At 47.5% G+C, this 15847-nt stretch overlaps 1 protein-coding gene across 1 annotated transcript; it reads right to left on the bottom strand.

The window, feature by feature from the left end:
* Positions 1-7966: 7966 nt before the first annotated feature.
* On the bottom strand, positions 7967-9835 carry LOC137533659 (E3 ubiquitin/ISG15 ligase TRIM25-like). Its single transcript, XM_068254999.1, has one exon. The coding sequence runs from the start codon at positions 9814-9816 to the stop codon at positions 8260-8262; it is 1557 nt and encodes a 518-aa protein (XP_068111100.1). The 5' UTR covers positions 9817-9835; the 3' UTR covers positions 7967-8259.
* Positions 9836-15847: the final 6012 nt, after the last annotated feature.

The following is a 15847-nucleotide window of genomic DNA, read 5'->3' as shown; positions in this document are numbered from 1 at the left end:
GGGGAGTGCAGCTCCATAGAATAGACTGTGTAGGTGTGGCTCTCATACTACATGGAAGGGGGTAAGATTTTATCTGATGGGGAGTGCAGCTCCATAGAATAGACTGTGTAGGTATGGCTCTCATACTACATGGAAGGGGGTAAGATTTCTGTCTGATGGGGAGTGCAGCTCCATAGAATAGACTGTGTAGGTATGGCTCTCATACTACATGGAAGGGGGTAAGATCTCTGTCTGATGGGGAGTGCAGCTCCATAGAATAGACTGTGTAGGTGTGGCTCTCATACTACATGGAAGGGGGTAAGATTTCTGTCTGATGGGGAGTGCATCTCCATAGAATAGACTGTGTAGGTGTGGCTCTCATACTACATGGAAGGGGGTAAGATCTCTGTCTGATGGGGAGTGCAGCTCCATAGAATAGACTGTGTAGGTGTGGCTCTCATACTACATGGAAGGGGGTAAGATTTCTGTCTGATGGGGAGTGCAGCTCCATAGAATAGACTGTGTAGGTGTGGCTCTCATACTACATGGAAGGGGGTAAGATTTCTGTCTGATGGGGAGTGCAGCTCCATAGAATAGACTGTGTAGGTGTGGCTCTCATACTACATGGAAGGGGGTAAGATTTCTGTCTGATGGGGAGTGCAGCTCCATAGAATAGACTGTGTAGGTGTGGCTCTCATACTACATGGAAGGGGGTAAGATTTCTATCTGATGGGGAGTTCAGCTCCATAGAATAGACTGTGTAGGTGTGGCTCTCATACTACATGGAAGGGGGTAAGATTTCTATCTGATGGGGAGTTCAGCTCCATAGAATAGACTGTGTAGGTGTGGCTCTCATACTACATGGAAGGGGGTAAGATTTCTGTCTGATAGGGAGTGCAGCTCCATAGAATAGACTGTGTAGGTATGGCTCTCATACTACATGGAAGGGGGTAAGATTTCTGTCTGATGGGGAGTGCAGCTCCATAGAATAGACTGTGTAGGTGTGGCTCTCATACTACATGGAAGGGGGTAAGATTTCTGTCTGATGGGGAGTGCAGCTCCATAGAATAGACTGTGTAGGTGTGGCTCTCATACTACATGGAGGGTGGTAAGATTTCTGTCTGATGTGGAGTGCAGCTCCATAGAATAGACTGTGTAGGTGTGGCTCTCATACTACATGGAGGGTGGTAAGATATCTGTCTGATGGGGAGTGCAGCTCCATAGAATAGACTGTGTAGGTGTGGCTCTCATACTACATGGGAGGGGGTGAGATTTCTGTCTGATGGGGAGTGCAGCTCCATAGAATAGACTGTGTAGGTGTGGCTCTCATACTACATGGAAGGGGGTAAGATCTCTGTCTGATGGGGAGTGCAGCTCCATAGAATAGACTGTGTAGGTGTGGCTCTCATACTACATGGAAGGGGGTAAGATTTCTGTCTGATGGGGAGTGCAGCTCCATAGAATAGACTGTGTAGGTGTGGCTCTCATACTACATGGAAGAGGGTAAGATTTCTGTCTGATGGGGAGTGCAGCTCCATAGAATAGACTGTGTAGGTGTGGCTCTCATACTACATGGAAGGGGGTAAGATTTCTGTCTGATGGGGAGTTCAGCTCCATAGAATAGACTGTGTAGGTGTGGCTCTCATACTACATGGAAGGGGGTAAGATTTCTATCTGATGGGGAGTGCAGCTCCATAGAATAGACTGTGTAGGTGTGGCTCTCATACTACATGGAGGGTGGTAAGATTTCTGTCTGATGGGGAGTGCAGCTCCATAGAATAGACTGTGTAGGTGTGGCTCTCATACTACATGGAAGGGTGGTAAGATCTCTGTCTGATGGGGAGTGCAGCTCCATAGAATAGACTGTGTAGGTATGGCTCTCATACTACATGGAAGGGGGTAAGATTTCTATCTGATGGGGAGTGCAGCTCCATAGAATAGACTGTGTAGAGTATGGCTCTCATACTGCATGGAAGGGGGTAAGATTTCTGTCTGATGGGGAGTGCAGCTCCATAGAATAGACTGTGTAGGTATGGCTCTCATACTACATGGAAGGGGGTAAGATTTCTGTCTGATGGGGAGTGCAGCTCCATAGAATAGACTGTGTAGGTGTGGCTCTCATACTACATGGAAGGGGGTAAGATTTCTGTCTGATGGGGAGCGCAGCTCCATAGAATAGACTGTGTAGGTGTGGCTCTCATACTACATGGAAGGGGGTAAGATTTCTGTCTGATGGGGAGTGCAGCTCCATAGAATAGACTGTGTAGGTGTGGCTCTCATACTACATGGAAGGGGGTAAGATTTCTGTCTGATGGGGAGCGCAGCTCCATAGAATAGACTGTGTAGGTGTGGCTCTCATACTACATGGAAGGGGGTAAGATTTCTGTCTGATGGGGAGTGCAGCTCCATAGAATAGACTGTGTAGGTGTGGCTCTCATACTACATGGAAGGGGGTAAGATTTCTGTCTGATGGGGAGCGCAGCTCCATAGAATAGACTGTGTAGGTGTGGCTCTCATACTACATGGAAGGGGGTAAGATTTCTGTCTGATGGGGAGTGCAGCTCCATAGAATAGACTGTGTAGGTATGGCTCTCATACTACATGGAAGGGGGTAAGATTTCTGTCTGATGGGGAGTGCAGCTCCATAGAATAGACTGTGTAGAGTATGGCTCTCATACTACATGGGAGGGGGTGAGATTTCTGTCTGATGGGGAGTGCAGCTCCATAGAATAGACTGTGTAGGTGTGGCTCTCATACTACATGGAGGGTGGTAAGATTTCTGTCTGATGGGGAGTGCAGTTCCATAGAATAGACTGTGTAGGTGTGGCTCTCATACTACATGGAAGGGGGTAAGATTTCTGTCTGATGGGGAGTGCAGCTCCATAGAATAGACTGTGTAGGTGTGGCTCTCATACTACATGGAGGGTGGTAAGATTTCTGTCTGATGGGGAGTGCAGTTCCATAGAATAGACTGTGTAGGTGTGGCTCTCATACTACATGGAAGGGGGTAAGATTTCTATCTGATGGGGAGTTCAGCTCCATAGAATAGACTGTGTAGGTATGGCTCTCATACTACATGGAAGGGGGTAAGATTTCTGTCTGATGGGGAGTGCAGCTCCATAGAATAGACTGTGTAGGTGTGGCTCTCATACTACATGGAAGGGGGTAAGATTTCTGTCTGATGGGGAGTGCAGCTCCATAGAATAGACTGTGTAGAGTACGGCTCTCATACTACATGGAGGGGGTAAGATCTCTGTCTGATGGGGAGTTCAGCTCCATAGAATAGACTGTGTAGGTGTGGCTCTCATACTACATGGAAGGGGGTAAGATTTCTATCTGATGGGGAGTGCAGCTCCATAGAATAGACTGTGTAGGTGTGGCTCTCATACTACATGGAAGGGGGTAAGATTTCTGTCTGATGGGGAGTGCAGCTCCATAGAATAGACTGTGTAGGTGTGGCTCTCATACTACATGGAAGGGGGTAAGATCTCTGTCTGATGGGGAGTGCAGCTCCATAGAATAGACTGTGTAGGTGTGGCTCTCATACTACATGGAAGGGGGTAAAATTGGTCTGTGATCTTTGATTTTCCAAAGACTTTTATCTGATGTGTGTACCCACCTTTATTCTTCTTGCTTCAAGGTTGAGGCACGTACTCTATTAGATAGATAGAAGATGCGGCGTATGCTACGACGCGGGTCGGCTAGTCTAACATAAATGGCTATATAGCAGTACATCCTGCTATGCTGTGGTGATCACTGCAGCCATGACCTGGGTCCTATCCGGACATAGCAAAGGCTGGAGAATGGTGTATCTAACATAAATGACTATATAGCAGTACATCCTGCTATGCTGTGGTGATCACTGCAGCCATTGCCTGGGTCATATCCGGACATAGCAAAGGCTGGAGAATGGTGTATCTAACATAAATGACTATATAGCAGTACCTCCTGCTATGCTGTGGGGATCACTGCAGCCATTGCCTGGGTCATATCCGGACATAGCAATGTCTGGAGAATGGTGTAACATAACTGACCACACAGCAGTACCTCCTGCTATGTTGTGGGGATCACTGCAGCCATTGCCTGGGTCATATCCGGACATAGCAATGTCTGGAGAATGGTGTAACATAAATGACTACACAGCAGTACCTCCTGCTATGCTGTGGTGATCACTGCAGCCATTGCCTGGGTTATATCCGGACATAGCAATGTCTGGAGAATGGTGTAACATAACTGACCACACATCAGTACCTCCTGCTATGTTGTGGTGATCACTGCAGCCATGGCCTGGGTCATATCCGGACATAGCAAAGGCTGGAGAATGGTGTATCTAACATAACTGACCACACAGCAGTACATCCTGCTATGTTGTGGTGATCACTGCAGCCATGGCCTGGGTCATATCCGGACATAGCAAAGGCTGGAGAATGGTGTATCTAACATAAATGACTATATAGCAGTACATCCTGCTATGTTGTGGTGATCGCTGCAGCCATGGCCTGGGTCATATCTGGACATGGTAAAGGCTGGAGAATGGTGTATCTAACATAAATGACTATATAGCAGTACCTCCTGCTATGTTGTGGTGATCACTGCAGCCATGGCCTGGGTCATATCCGGACATAGCAAAGGCTGGAGAATGGTGTATCTAACATAAATGACTATATAGCAGTACCTCCTGCTATGTTGTGGTGATCACTGCAGCCATGGCCTGGGTCATATCCGGACGTAGCAAAGGCTGGAGAATGGTGTATCTAACATAAATGACTATATAGCAGTACATCCTGCTATGTTGTGGTGATCACTGCAGCCATGGCCTGGGTCATATCCGGACATAGCAAAGGCTGGAGAATGGTGTATCTAACATAAATGACTATATAGCAGTACCTCCTGCTATGCTGTGGTGATCGCTGCAGCCATGGCCTGGGTCATATCCGGACATAGCAAAGGCTGGAGAATGGTGTATCTAACATAAATGACTATATAGCAGTACCTCCTGCTATGCTGTGGTGATCGCTGCAGCCATTGCCTGGGTCATATCCGGACATAGCAAAGGCTTGAGAATGGTGTATCTAACATAAATGACTATATAGCAGTACCTCCTGCTATGCTGTGGTGATCGCTGCAGCCATTGCCTGGGTCATATCCGGACATAGCAAAGGCTGGAGAATGGTGTATCTAACATAAATGACTATATAGCAGTACCTCCTGCTATGCTGTGGTGATCACTGCAGCCATTGCCTGGGTCATATCCGGACATAGCAATGTCTGGAGAATGGTGTATTTAACATAAATGACTATATAGCAGTACCTCCTGCTATGCTGTGGTGATCGCTGCAGCCATGGCCTGGGTCATATCCGGACATAGCAAAGGCTGGAGAATGGTGTATCTAACATAAATGGCTATATTGCAGTACCTCCTGCTATGCTGTGGTGATCACTGCAGCCATGGCCTGGGTCATATCCGGACATAGCAAAGGCTGGAGAATGGTGTATCTAACATAACTGACTACACATCAGTACCTCCTGCTATGCTGTGGGGATCACTGCAGCCATTGCCTGGGTCATATCCGGACATAGCAATGTCTGGAGAATGGTGTAACATAACTGACCACACAGCAGTACCTCCTGCTATGTTGTGGTGATCACTGCAGCCATGGCCTGGGTCATATCCGGACATAGCAATGTCTGGAGAATGGTGTAACATAAATGACTACACATCAGTACCTCCTGCTATGCTGTGGTGATCACGGCAGCCATTGCCTGGGTCATATCCGGACATAGCAAAGGCTGGAGAATGGTGTATCTAACATAAATGACTATATAGCAGTACATCCTGCTATGTTGTGGTGATCACTGCAGCCATGGCCTGGGTCATATCCGGACGTAGCAAAGGCTGGAGAATGGTGTATCTAACATAAATGACTATATAGCAGTACCTCCTGCTATGCTGTGGTGATCACTGCAGCCATGGCCTGGGTCATATCCGGACATAGCAAAGGCTGGAGAATGGTGTATCTAACATAAATGACTATATAGCAGTACATCCTGCTATGTTGTGGTGATCACTGCAGCCATGGCCTGGGTCATATCTGGACATAGCAAAGGCTGGAGAATGGTGTATCTAACATAAATGACTATATAGCAGTACCTCCTGCTATGCTGTGGGGATCACTGCAGCCATTGCCTGGGTCATATCCGGACATAGCAAAGGCTGGAGAATGGTGTATCTAACATAAATGACTATATAGCAGTACCTCCTGCTATGTTGTGGTGATCGCTGCAGCCATGGCCTGGGTCATGTCGGACATAGCAAAGGCTGGAGAATGGTGTATCTAACATAAATGACTATATAGCAGTACCTCCTGCTATGTTGTGGTGATCACTGCAGCCATGGCCTGGGTCATATCCGGACATAGCAAAGGCTGGAGAATGGTGTATCTAACATAAATGACTATATAGCAGTACCTCCTGCTATGTTGTGGTGATCGCTGCAGCCATTGCCTGGGTCATATCCGGACATAGCAAACGCTGGAGAATGGTGTATCTAACATAAATGACTATATAGCAGTACCTCCTGCTATGCTGTGGTGATCGCTGCAGCCATTGCCTGGGTCATATCCGGACATAGCAAAGGCTGGAGAATGGTGTATCTAACATAAATGACTATATAGCAGTACCTCCTGCTATGCTGTGGTGATCGCTGCAGCCATTGCCTGGGTCATATCCGGACATAGCAAAGGCTGGAGAATGGTGTATCTAACATAAATGACTATATAGCAGTACCTCCTGCTATGCTGTGGTGATCGCTGCAGCCATTGCCTGGGTCATATCCGGACATAGCAAAGGCTGCAGAATGGTGTATCTAACATAAATGACTATATAGCAGTACCTCCTGCTATGCTGTGGTGATCACTGCAGCCATTGCCTGGGTCATATCCGGACATAGCAAAGGCTGGAGAATGGTGTATCTAACATAAATGACTATATAGCAGTACCTCCTGCTATGCTGTGGTGATCGCTGCAGCCATTGCCTGGGTCATATCCGGACATAGCAAAGGCTGGAGAATGGTGTATCTAACATAAATGACTATATAGCAGTACCTCCTGCTATGCTGTGGCGATCACTGCAGCCATGGCCTGGGTCATATCCGGACATAGCAAAGGCTGGAGAATGGTGTAACATAACTGACCACACAGCAGTACCTCCTGCTATGTTGTGGTGACTGCAGCCATGGCCTGGGTCATATTAGGAGAGGCTGCTGATTGGGGAATGCCTATTTTACTTGGATCTTATGCTAGGTACACACTGTACAATTTTCTGGCAGATTTACCCGCCAGATCAATTATTTCCAACATGTCTGATCTGAATTTAGAACGATTTTCAATTTTCCAATCATTTTTCCGATCGATTTTCCGATTGATTTCCGTTCACCTCTATGGAAATCGATTGAAATTCAGATCGGCCATGTTGTAAATAATTGATCTGGCGGGTAAATCTGCCAGAACATTGTATGGTGTGTACCTAGCATAAGACATGTGCACATATGCCAATAGAGTGTTGTGTCCCTCCTGTGTTATGCTGGATACACACCTTACAATTTTACGGCCAATTTACCTGCCAGATCGATTATTTCCAGCATGTCCGATCTGAGAATCAAACTTTTTTTGAGCGATTTTATGACCGATTCCCATTCGTTTCTACGGAAGTCGGTCAGAAAATCGCTAAAAAAAAAGTTCGATTCTCAGATCAGACATGCTGGAAATAATCGATTGATCAAGTAAATTGGCTGAAGAAATTGTATTGTGTGGATCCAGCATTAGTCTGCAGTGCAGTGTAATCTCATTACAGAAGCACACCTGATAAGCAGGGCTGTACAAACCTAATGAGGTGTCTGAAGCTCCCCCTGCTGGACACCGTCAGTAATCATTTTCTATTCATGAGTAATTCCTCTTGTTACTCTGCTTTATAACAACTATTTATTTTAAAATGAATCCAGAATATATGAAGAAGATATAGAAATAATTAGTTTCATGTGACATGTTTCTTATCCCAGGCAGCTCATCACTGGAAGTAATACAGAGAATAGAGATTATTATCAGTGACAGAGAAACAAGTACAGTTATAATCATGTGACAATAAATGAGGATTTCAGGATATAATGATTCAGGACAGAAGCCAGGAATTGTCCCTGGAAATCACAGACAGCTGGTAATTACTGGCAGGACAATCAGCCAATCACAATCCTCTCCCTGTGATGTCACCAGTGGGCGGAGCTCTCACACCCCCTGACTCCCCCCAGATATCTTTATACAACCTCCATCTACACCTACACCTAACCCAGCATGGAGGGGCTCAGTGAAGGTGGCAGTGAAGGTGTGGAGGTGTCTGATGGGGTCACACAGGGCATAAAAGGAGATCTGCCCGGCCTCATAATCCAGATATATCCTGACTCTAACACTGGGGATCCCATCAGGTAACTCGATATCTTCACTGTCATGTTTCACTGAGTACTGATTATCCCACCTGCACAAACCCCAGGACTTGTTATTATCTCCAATCACTGACTGACCTCCCCTCCTGGCCATACTGGGGTAACACATCCCAACTCTGCATATATCTGATCCCCCAACACCCACTTCCCAGTAATGTCGCCCTGAGGAGAAACTCCGGCTGCTCAACGCCTGAGACCACCAAAATCTCTCTGGTGTTTCTGGGCGGTTCTGTCCTGGTGACCAGGATGCAGTTTTCCTGTCATCTGATATATGTAGATTATTACCAGCTGTGTTTACATCCAGTAATATGTCTGCAGGCTGTATATAGATCCCCCCAGTTACCCCAGACATGATATCAGCCAGTCCTGTGTGTAATGTGTGTGAGATGCCGGCCACATCCAGATCCCCTCCATCATGGAGCTGCTTATCATGTCTGTCCTCCGTGTCACACAAGTCACCTGTGTCTGATTCCTGTAAGACAGTCAGTGGATCAGTCATGTGACACAGCTCCTCAATGTGACGCATCTTCCTGGACAGCTCCTCCTTCTTTATCTCCAGCTGTCTGATGATGTCATCATAGCATTGTACCCGCCTTGTGATGTCACTCAGGACTCTCTCCTCCAGCTCCTCCAGCCGTCTCCTGAGGTCTCTAAACAGGGCAGTGACTCTCTCTGCTTCACCATCTGCTTTTTCTTGTGCTTTTCTCCGGTGTTCCTCCAGACTCTGGACTCTTTTCTCAGCCTCCTCTGTCTCTGCCATCAGTGTCTGCAGATCATTCCTCAGCTTCTTCTTCTTCTCCTCAGAGGCCTCATCCAGGGACATCATCTTATGTCCTACATGTCCCCCGATCACAGTGCAGGACACGCAGACACATGAGGCATCCTCAGTGCAGTAATACTCCAGGATCTTCTTATGGACGGAGCATTTCCTGGTCTCCGGGGAGGTGGTGGGGGCACATAAGACGTGTTCTGGTGCCTTGCTGTGGACTCTCAGGTGTTTATCACACAGAGAAGCGTCACACAGCAGACAGGACATAACAGCAGGTACAGGAGAGTCCACACAGTAAGTACAATGGACTCCGGCCTCCTCCTGATCTGGCTGAGTAGTCAGGAAACGCCCTGCTATGTTCCTCAGAGCAATGTTCCTGTGTAATCCAGGCCGCTCCTTGTACTTCTCTCTCCATTCAGGACAGGAATAACCTGCAGACCCCTCCTGTGAGTCCAGCACATGATCAATACAGACTCGGCAGAAGTTGTGACCACATCTCAGGTTTACAGGATCTGTATAAATGGTCAGACAGACGGGACACTTCAGCTCCTCTCTCAGATCAGCAGACGCCATCGCTGGCAGCAGGACAGGAAGCGAAACTGAAAGTCTCTGATTCTCAGAATCCAGAACAACCAGTTACTTATTTTTTGCCTGGGGGAGGAGTGTAGTTAAAGCTGAGTTTTTTTGGGGAACAGCACAGAGACATACTGGATTACACTCCCACCGTACAGCACCAGCTTCCTGGTCTAAACTAGCACACAGTCTGCATGGAGTTTCCATACTGTCCTACTATAATAGGGACTATGGCAAGGATTACACTGTGAGCCCCTCTCAGGGATTAGTAACATTACTAGACTGTGACTATAGACTATAATTATGCTAGGATTACATTGTGAGCCCCTCTCAGGAATTGTATTGTCAGTAACATGACCACACACTGTGACTACAGACTGTAATTATGGCAGGATTAGAGTGTGAGCTCTTCTGAGGACAGTCAGTGACATGACTATGTACTCTGTAAAGTGCTGCAGGAGATGTCAGTGCTATATAAATACATAATAATAATATGGTAGGACATTAGACTATGACTATGGTAGGATTAGAGTGTGAGCTCCTCTGAGGACAGTCAGTGACATGACTATGTACTCTGTAATGTGCTACAGAAGAGGTCAGTGCTGTATAAATACATAATAATAATATTGTAGGACATTAGGCTATGACTATGGCAGGATTAGAGTGTGAGCTCCTCTGAGGACAGTCAGTGACATGACTATGTACTCTGTAATGTGCTGCAGAAGATGTCAGTGCTATATAAATACATAATAATAATATGGTAGGACATTAGACTATGACTATGGTAGGATTAGAGTGTGAGCTCCTCTGAGGACAGTCAGTGACATGACTATGTACTCTGTAATGTGCTGCAGGAGATGTCAGTGCTGTATAAATACATAATAATATGGTAGGACAATACACTGACTATGGTAGGATTAGAGTGTAAGGTCCTCTGAGGACAGTCAGTGACATGACTATGTGCTCTGTAATGTGCTGCAGAAGAGGTCAGTGCTGTATAAATACATAATAATAATATTGTAGGACATTAGGCTATGACTATGGCAGGATTAGAGTGTGAGCTCCTCTGAGGACAGTCAGTGACATGACTATGTACTCTGTAATGTGCTGCAGAAGAGGTCAGTGCTGTATAAATACATAATAATAATATTGTAGGACATTAGGCTATGACTATGGCAGGATTAGAGTGTGAGCCCCTCTGAGGACAGTCAGTGACATGACTATGTACTCTGTAATGTGCTGCAGAAGATGCCAGTGCTATATAAATACATAATAATAATATGGTAGGACATTACACTGACTATGGTAGGATTAGAGTGTGAGCTCCTCTGAGGACAGTCAGTGACATGACTATGTACTCTGTACAGTGCTGCAGAAGAAACTCCTGCTATATGAATACATAATAGTAGTGGGAATGAGACAATTCACTAAGCTTATTTCCTGTCTTTAATTTTCTAGAGTTATCACCATGGTAATAAGGCATGTAGTATTCAGGAAACATTTTACCTCAGGCAAACCTAAAGTTAAAGGGGAACTTCAGCCTAAACAAACATACTGTTATTAAGTTACATTAGTTATGTTAATTAGAATAGATAGGTAATATCATTTTTTACCCACCCTGTTTTAAAAGAACATGCAAATGTTTGTGATTCATGGGGGCTGCCATCTTTGTCATGGGGGCAGCCATCTTTTTGCTTGAAAGGAGGTGACAGGGAGCATGAGACACAGTTCCTGTGTCCTGATAACCCCTCCCAGCTGCACACGCTAGGCTTCAAATGTCAAATTCAAAATGTAAATAAAAAAAAATTTGCACCAAAACAGCAGAACGAAAGCAACAACATCAGAAATCCCATCATGCTTTGCACAGCATAAGGCAAAAAAAAGCCCGGGCAGTTTTCTTCTGTGACGCTAAAATGAGGCTTGGATAAGAAAAACAAAGTTCTGATGTTGTGAAACTGTTAAAGAAACACCAAGCCTTTTCAGTGCTGCTGAGTCGATTTTTAGTCCGGAGGTTCACTTTAACTCTTCAATTCTTAAAATAACTCCAGAATTCTAAAGTTAAAGACAGGTTGTTAATTAACTGCGTGTGAAAATAACTACAGAGGCGGTAAAATAACTACAGAAGAGGTAAAATAACTACAGAGGTGGTAAATTAACTACAGAGGAGGTAACATAAGGAATGAAGAGATAAGATAACTCTCTCACTGTGTGGAGGTAAGTTTTCTCTTGCCTTATTATCTCCAGCATGATCTTAGTGAATTGAGGCCATTCATGTAAGGTTTTTTTTTTGTAAAGTAATGACAGTAAATGGGAAGAGACCTGAGTGAGTGTCAGTGAGTGTGTGGGGTAGGAGAAAGTGGGGGAAAGAGAGAGAGGAGAGGGGAAGAGTGAGGGACAGGAATGGGGAGAGACAGAAATTTTGAGTAGTGAACACAAAACTTGAACTTCCATAAAAGTTGGAGTTTGCGCGAACCGGGTGAACTGCCATAGACTTCAGTGGGCATAAACCTACAGGGACTCTTTCTTTCCACAAAAGTGATGGAAAAGTTATAACATCCAAAGAAGATAAAATAGAAAAATCAGAGAGCCCAATATGGTGTAGTATGTTAAAGACAATTGGTAAGTGGTTTAGTGAGAGAATTTATACTCACAAACCAGGGTTACCATTCAGGCAACCACTGTATAGGCAGGTGAGGAGATTAGACCTGTCCTCACTCAGGATTAAGAAGTCGCTCTCTGTAGTAAAGAAACAAGAAAGGAGGTAGCACTCCCCTCCACCAGGAGTGGACACCAGTGGTGCTCAGCAGAGCTCGAATATTCGAGTAGCTCGAATATTCGAGCTCTTTTTCAGCTATTCGAGCTCGGTATTCGAGCTCCGAATAGCTGTAGCTATTCGAATGGGCTATTCGAGTACACTCGAATAGCCCATTCACTATTCGAGCTATTCGAGCAACCCGGCGCTATTCGAGCTCGGTACCGAGCTCGAATAGCGTCATAGCCCAGATTGATGTCCTTAGAGCCAATCAGAGGGCTCCCAGGCCCGTTGACGGCAGCCAATCACAGAGGGGGACCCTGGCCAGCCCCTACCCTATAAATAGCGGCCGCCATGTTAGGTTTTTCCATGCTTGCCTGAGACTTGTACAGAGAGAGAGTTGCTCCTTTGTGCTTTGGCTTAGCAAGAGCTCTATTGTGGTCATTTACCTAGCGTTTTTGCTCACCTACACCTGCCATATACACCTATATTGTTGTTAGTTAGATAGACATTGTATTTTAGTTAGTAGCTTTTGTGTTACATACTAGACAGAGACAGCTGCTGCAAGCTTACAGCTTTAGGCCTCAGGGCCTGCCTGTGTGGGCAGCTGTTCTCTCCTGTCCTCTCTGTTTATTTCTCTCATCTATACCAGTATTTCTGCTGTCCTTTACTACTGATTGTATTAGTATTGTAGTTATATACTGCTGTAACTGTACTAGGACACTCACTGTCACTGTTCATAGGCTACTAGCTGCTCCTGCGTGTGTGCACTCACTGTCTGTGTACACACTACACACACTCTATTTCCTTCTGATAACTGATTGCTTATTGTAATTAGTTAGTTGTACTTACTGTTACTACTTACTGTACTAGGAGTCTAGGACACTCAGTCACTGTTCATAGGCTACTAGCTCCTGCGTGTGTGCACTCACTGTCTGTGTACACACTACACACACTCTATTTCCTTCTGATAACTGATTGATTATTGTAATTAGTTAGTTGTACTTACTGACTGTTACTACTTACTTACTTACTGTACTAGGGACACTCACTCAGTCACTGTTCATAGGCTAGCTCCTGCGCGTGTTTGCGCGTGCGTGCACTCACTGTCTGTAGTGTACACACACTAAATTTACTTGTGATTACTACTGATTATTGTAACTGCTAGTTGTACTTCCTGACTGTTACTACTTACTTACTGTACTAGGGACACTCACTCAGTCACCTCACCCACCAACCCACTCCATTAAAGTACCCCACTTTTCACCCGCCCTTTTAAAAAACTTTTGTCTATACGCCCAAAACATCGAAGATGTCTGGAAGTGGCAGCCAGCGCGGTTTGGGCAAGGGGAAGGGCAGCAAGGGAATCAGGAGGAGAGGGAGCAGCATTGTGGCAGGCCGCGGCCACGCCACCATGCACAGTTCCGCAGCAGCAGCAGCAGCGTCAGTGGCTAACATTCCTCCCATAGCCACTGGCCGTGGACGCCTTGGGCGCCGCCCAGCAGGAGCATCTGCAACTCACGCTGCAGAGACACAGCAGCAGCAGCGTGTAGCACCTGCTCCGATTTTCCTCCAGCCGGGTCGGAAACGTCCCATTGAGGAAAAGCATGCAGACACTGTGGTGCAACTCATGACGGAGGATGAGCAGCCCGCCATCAGCTCTGCATCCGAGGCCTCCACCCTCACCACCACCACCACCACCCCTGTTCGCAGCAGCCGCCCAGCAGGGTCTGGGGAGGAGGCCAGTTCACCGTCACAAGTTGACGACCTGTCACTCAGCAGTATTTTTACCCCAGGCACCATCAGGGTATTGTCTGCTGTTGTTGGCGATTTTGAGGAGGAGATGCTGATGGGCACTTTGGGGGATGAGGGATTGGACAGCAAGACTGTGGCGACAGTCAAGCAGCCCATCCATGCATCAGGAGAGGAGTTTGGGGGGTCATCATCCCAGCAGGACATGTTTCAGGAGGGGGAGGATGATGATGACCCGGTGACAGACAGAGACTGGGTGCCACCACCTCCAGGGGATGTCGTCCTCAGCAGCTCTGAGGAGGAGGAGGAGGATGCTCTTGTGGGCCTTGCAAGGAGGCGCATCATTGCAAGCATTGGCAGCAGTAGGCAGGTCCCACAGCCTGCTGGTGTCTCAGGCTCAGCAGCAGCAGCAGCAGCATCTGCCAGTACCACCACCAGCCGCACCCAAGCCCCCCCCCCCAACCACCACAGGGAGACAGGCAGCAGCGCTTCCATGCCGTAGGGGGATGTTTCTGTCACCAATCTGGCGATATTTCACCATGCCCACTGTGGACAGCAAGTACGCCACTTGCAACCACTGTCAGCGGAAGTTGAGCAGAGGTGCAGACCCCTTAAAGTTCAGCACCAGCTCGCTCATCAACCACCTTGCTGCGAAACATTTCCACCAGCATGAGGAGTTCCAGAGGCTGAAGGCATCTGGTGCTGGCAGTGGCACCACACCCATCACTGCACAGCCTTCAGCAGCAGCAGCAACAGCAGCCACCCGCCCTCCTGCTCCTCCAGCAGCACCAGCAGGAGTGCGGAAACGCACTGCTCCTCCCCCCTCTGCAACTCCTCCCGCCGACACTGAGGCCTGTTCTGGCAGCCAGTCCTCAGTGACCTCCTCCGCTGTGTCTGCTGATTCCCGTGCCAGCAAAATGCCACGCCAGAGCCTTTTGAGCGAGTCCTTCCAGGGGGTTGTTAGGGCTCTGCCTCCCAGCAGCCGTCGCGTGCGGCAGCTGAACGGCTTGCTGGCACGGGCCATGTGCTCCCAACTCCTGCCGTACACGCTCGTGCAGGAGGGGAGCGACATTCGTGCGCTGCTTGTTTGCGCAGCCCCAGACTGGCAGCTCCCCAGCAGACACTTTTTCTCCCGCAAGGCCATTCCTGCACTGCACCGCTTTGTGATGGCCAATGTGGAGCGAGGGCTGGAGCACGCGGTTGGTGAAAGGGTCCACGTCACCATGGACTCCTGGAGCAGCCGCTTCGGGACAGGCCGCTACCTGTCCTTCACTGTCCACTGGGTCAGCTTGGTGGAAGGGGGTGAGGATGGGAGAGCAGCAGCGGGCACAGCAGCAGCAGCAACACAGTGGGTGGTGCCACCCCGCAGGGTCAGGGGAACTGCAGCAGGTTCCTCCGATCCTCTGCCATGCTCCGGCACACCTGGCCAAACCCCCTGCCTCAGCAGCAGCGTGAAGGCCCGCCACTGCCAAGCGCTGCTGCACTTGGTCAGCCTTGGGAAGACCAAGCTGACGGCAACCCATGTGT

The sequence above is a fragment of the Hyperolius riggenbachi genome, chromosome 9 (genome assembly GCF_040937935.1).
Source record: "Hyperolius riggenbachi isolate aHypRig1 chromosome 9, aHypRig1.pri, whole genome shotgun sequence".
In the NCBI taxonomy this organism is placed as follows: Eukaryota; Metazoa; Chordata; class Amphibia; order Anura; family Hyperoliidae; genus Hyperolius; species Hyperolius riggenbachi.
This window is presented reverse-complemented; position numbering and strand designations above follow the sequence as displayed.

Excerpts from the sequence above, each read along its gene's own strand:
- LOC137533659 (XM_068254999.1), bottom strand. The coding sequence starts at position 9,816 with ATGGCGTCTGCTGATCTGAGAGAGGAGCTGAAGTGTCCCGTCTGTCTG.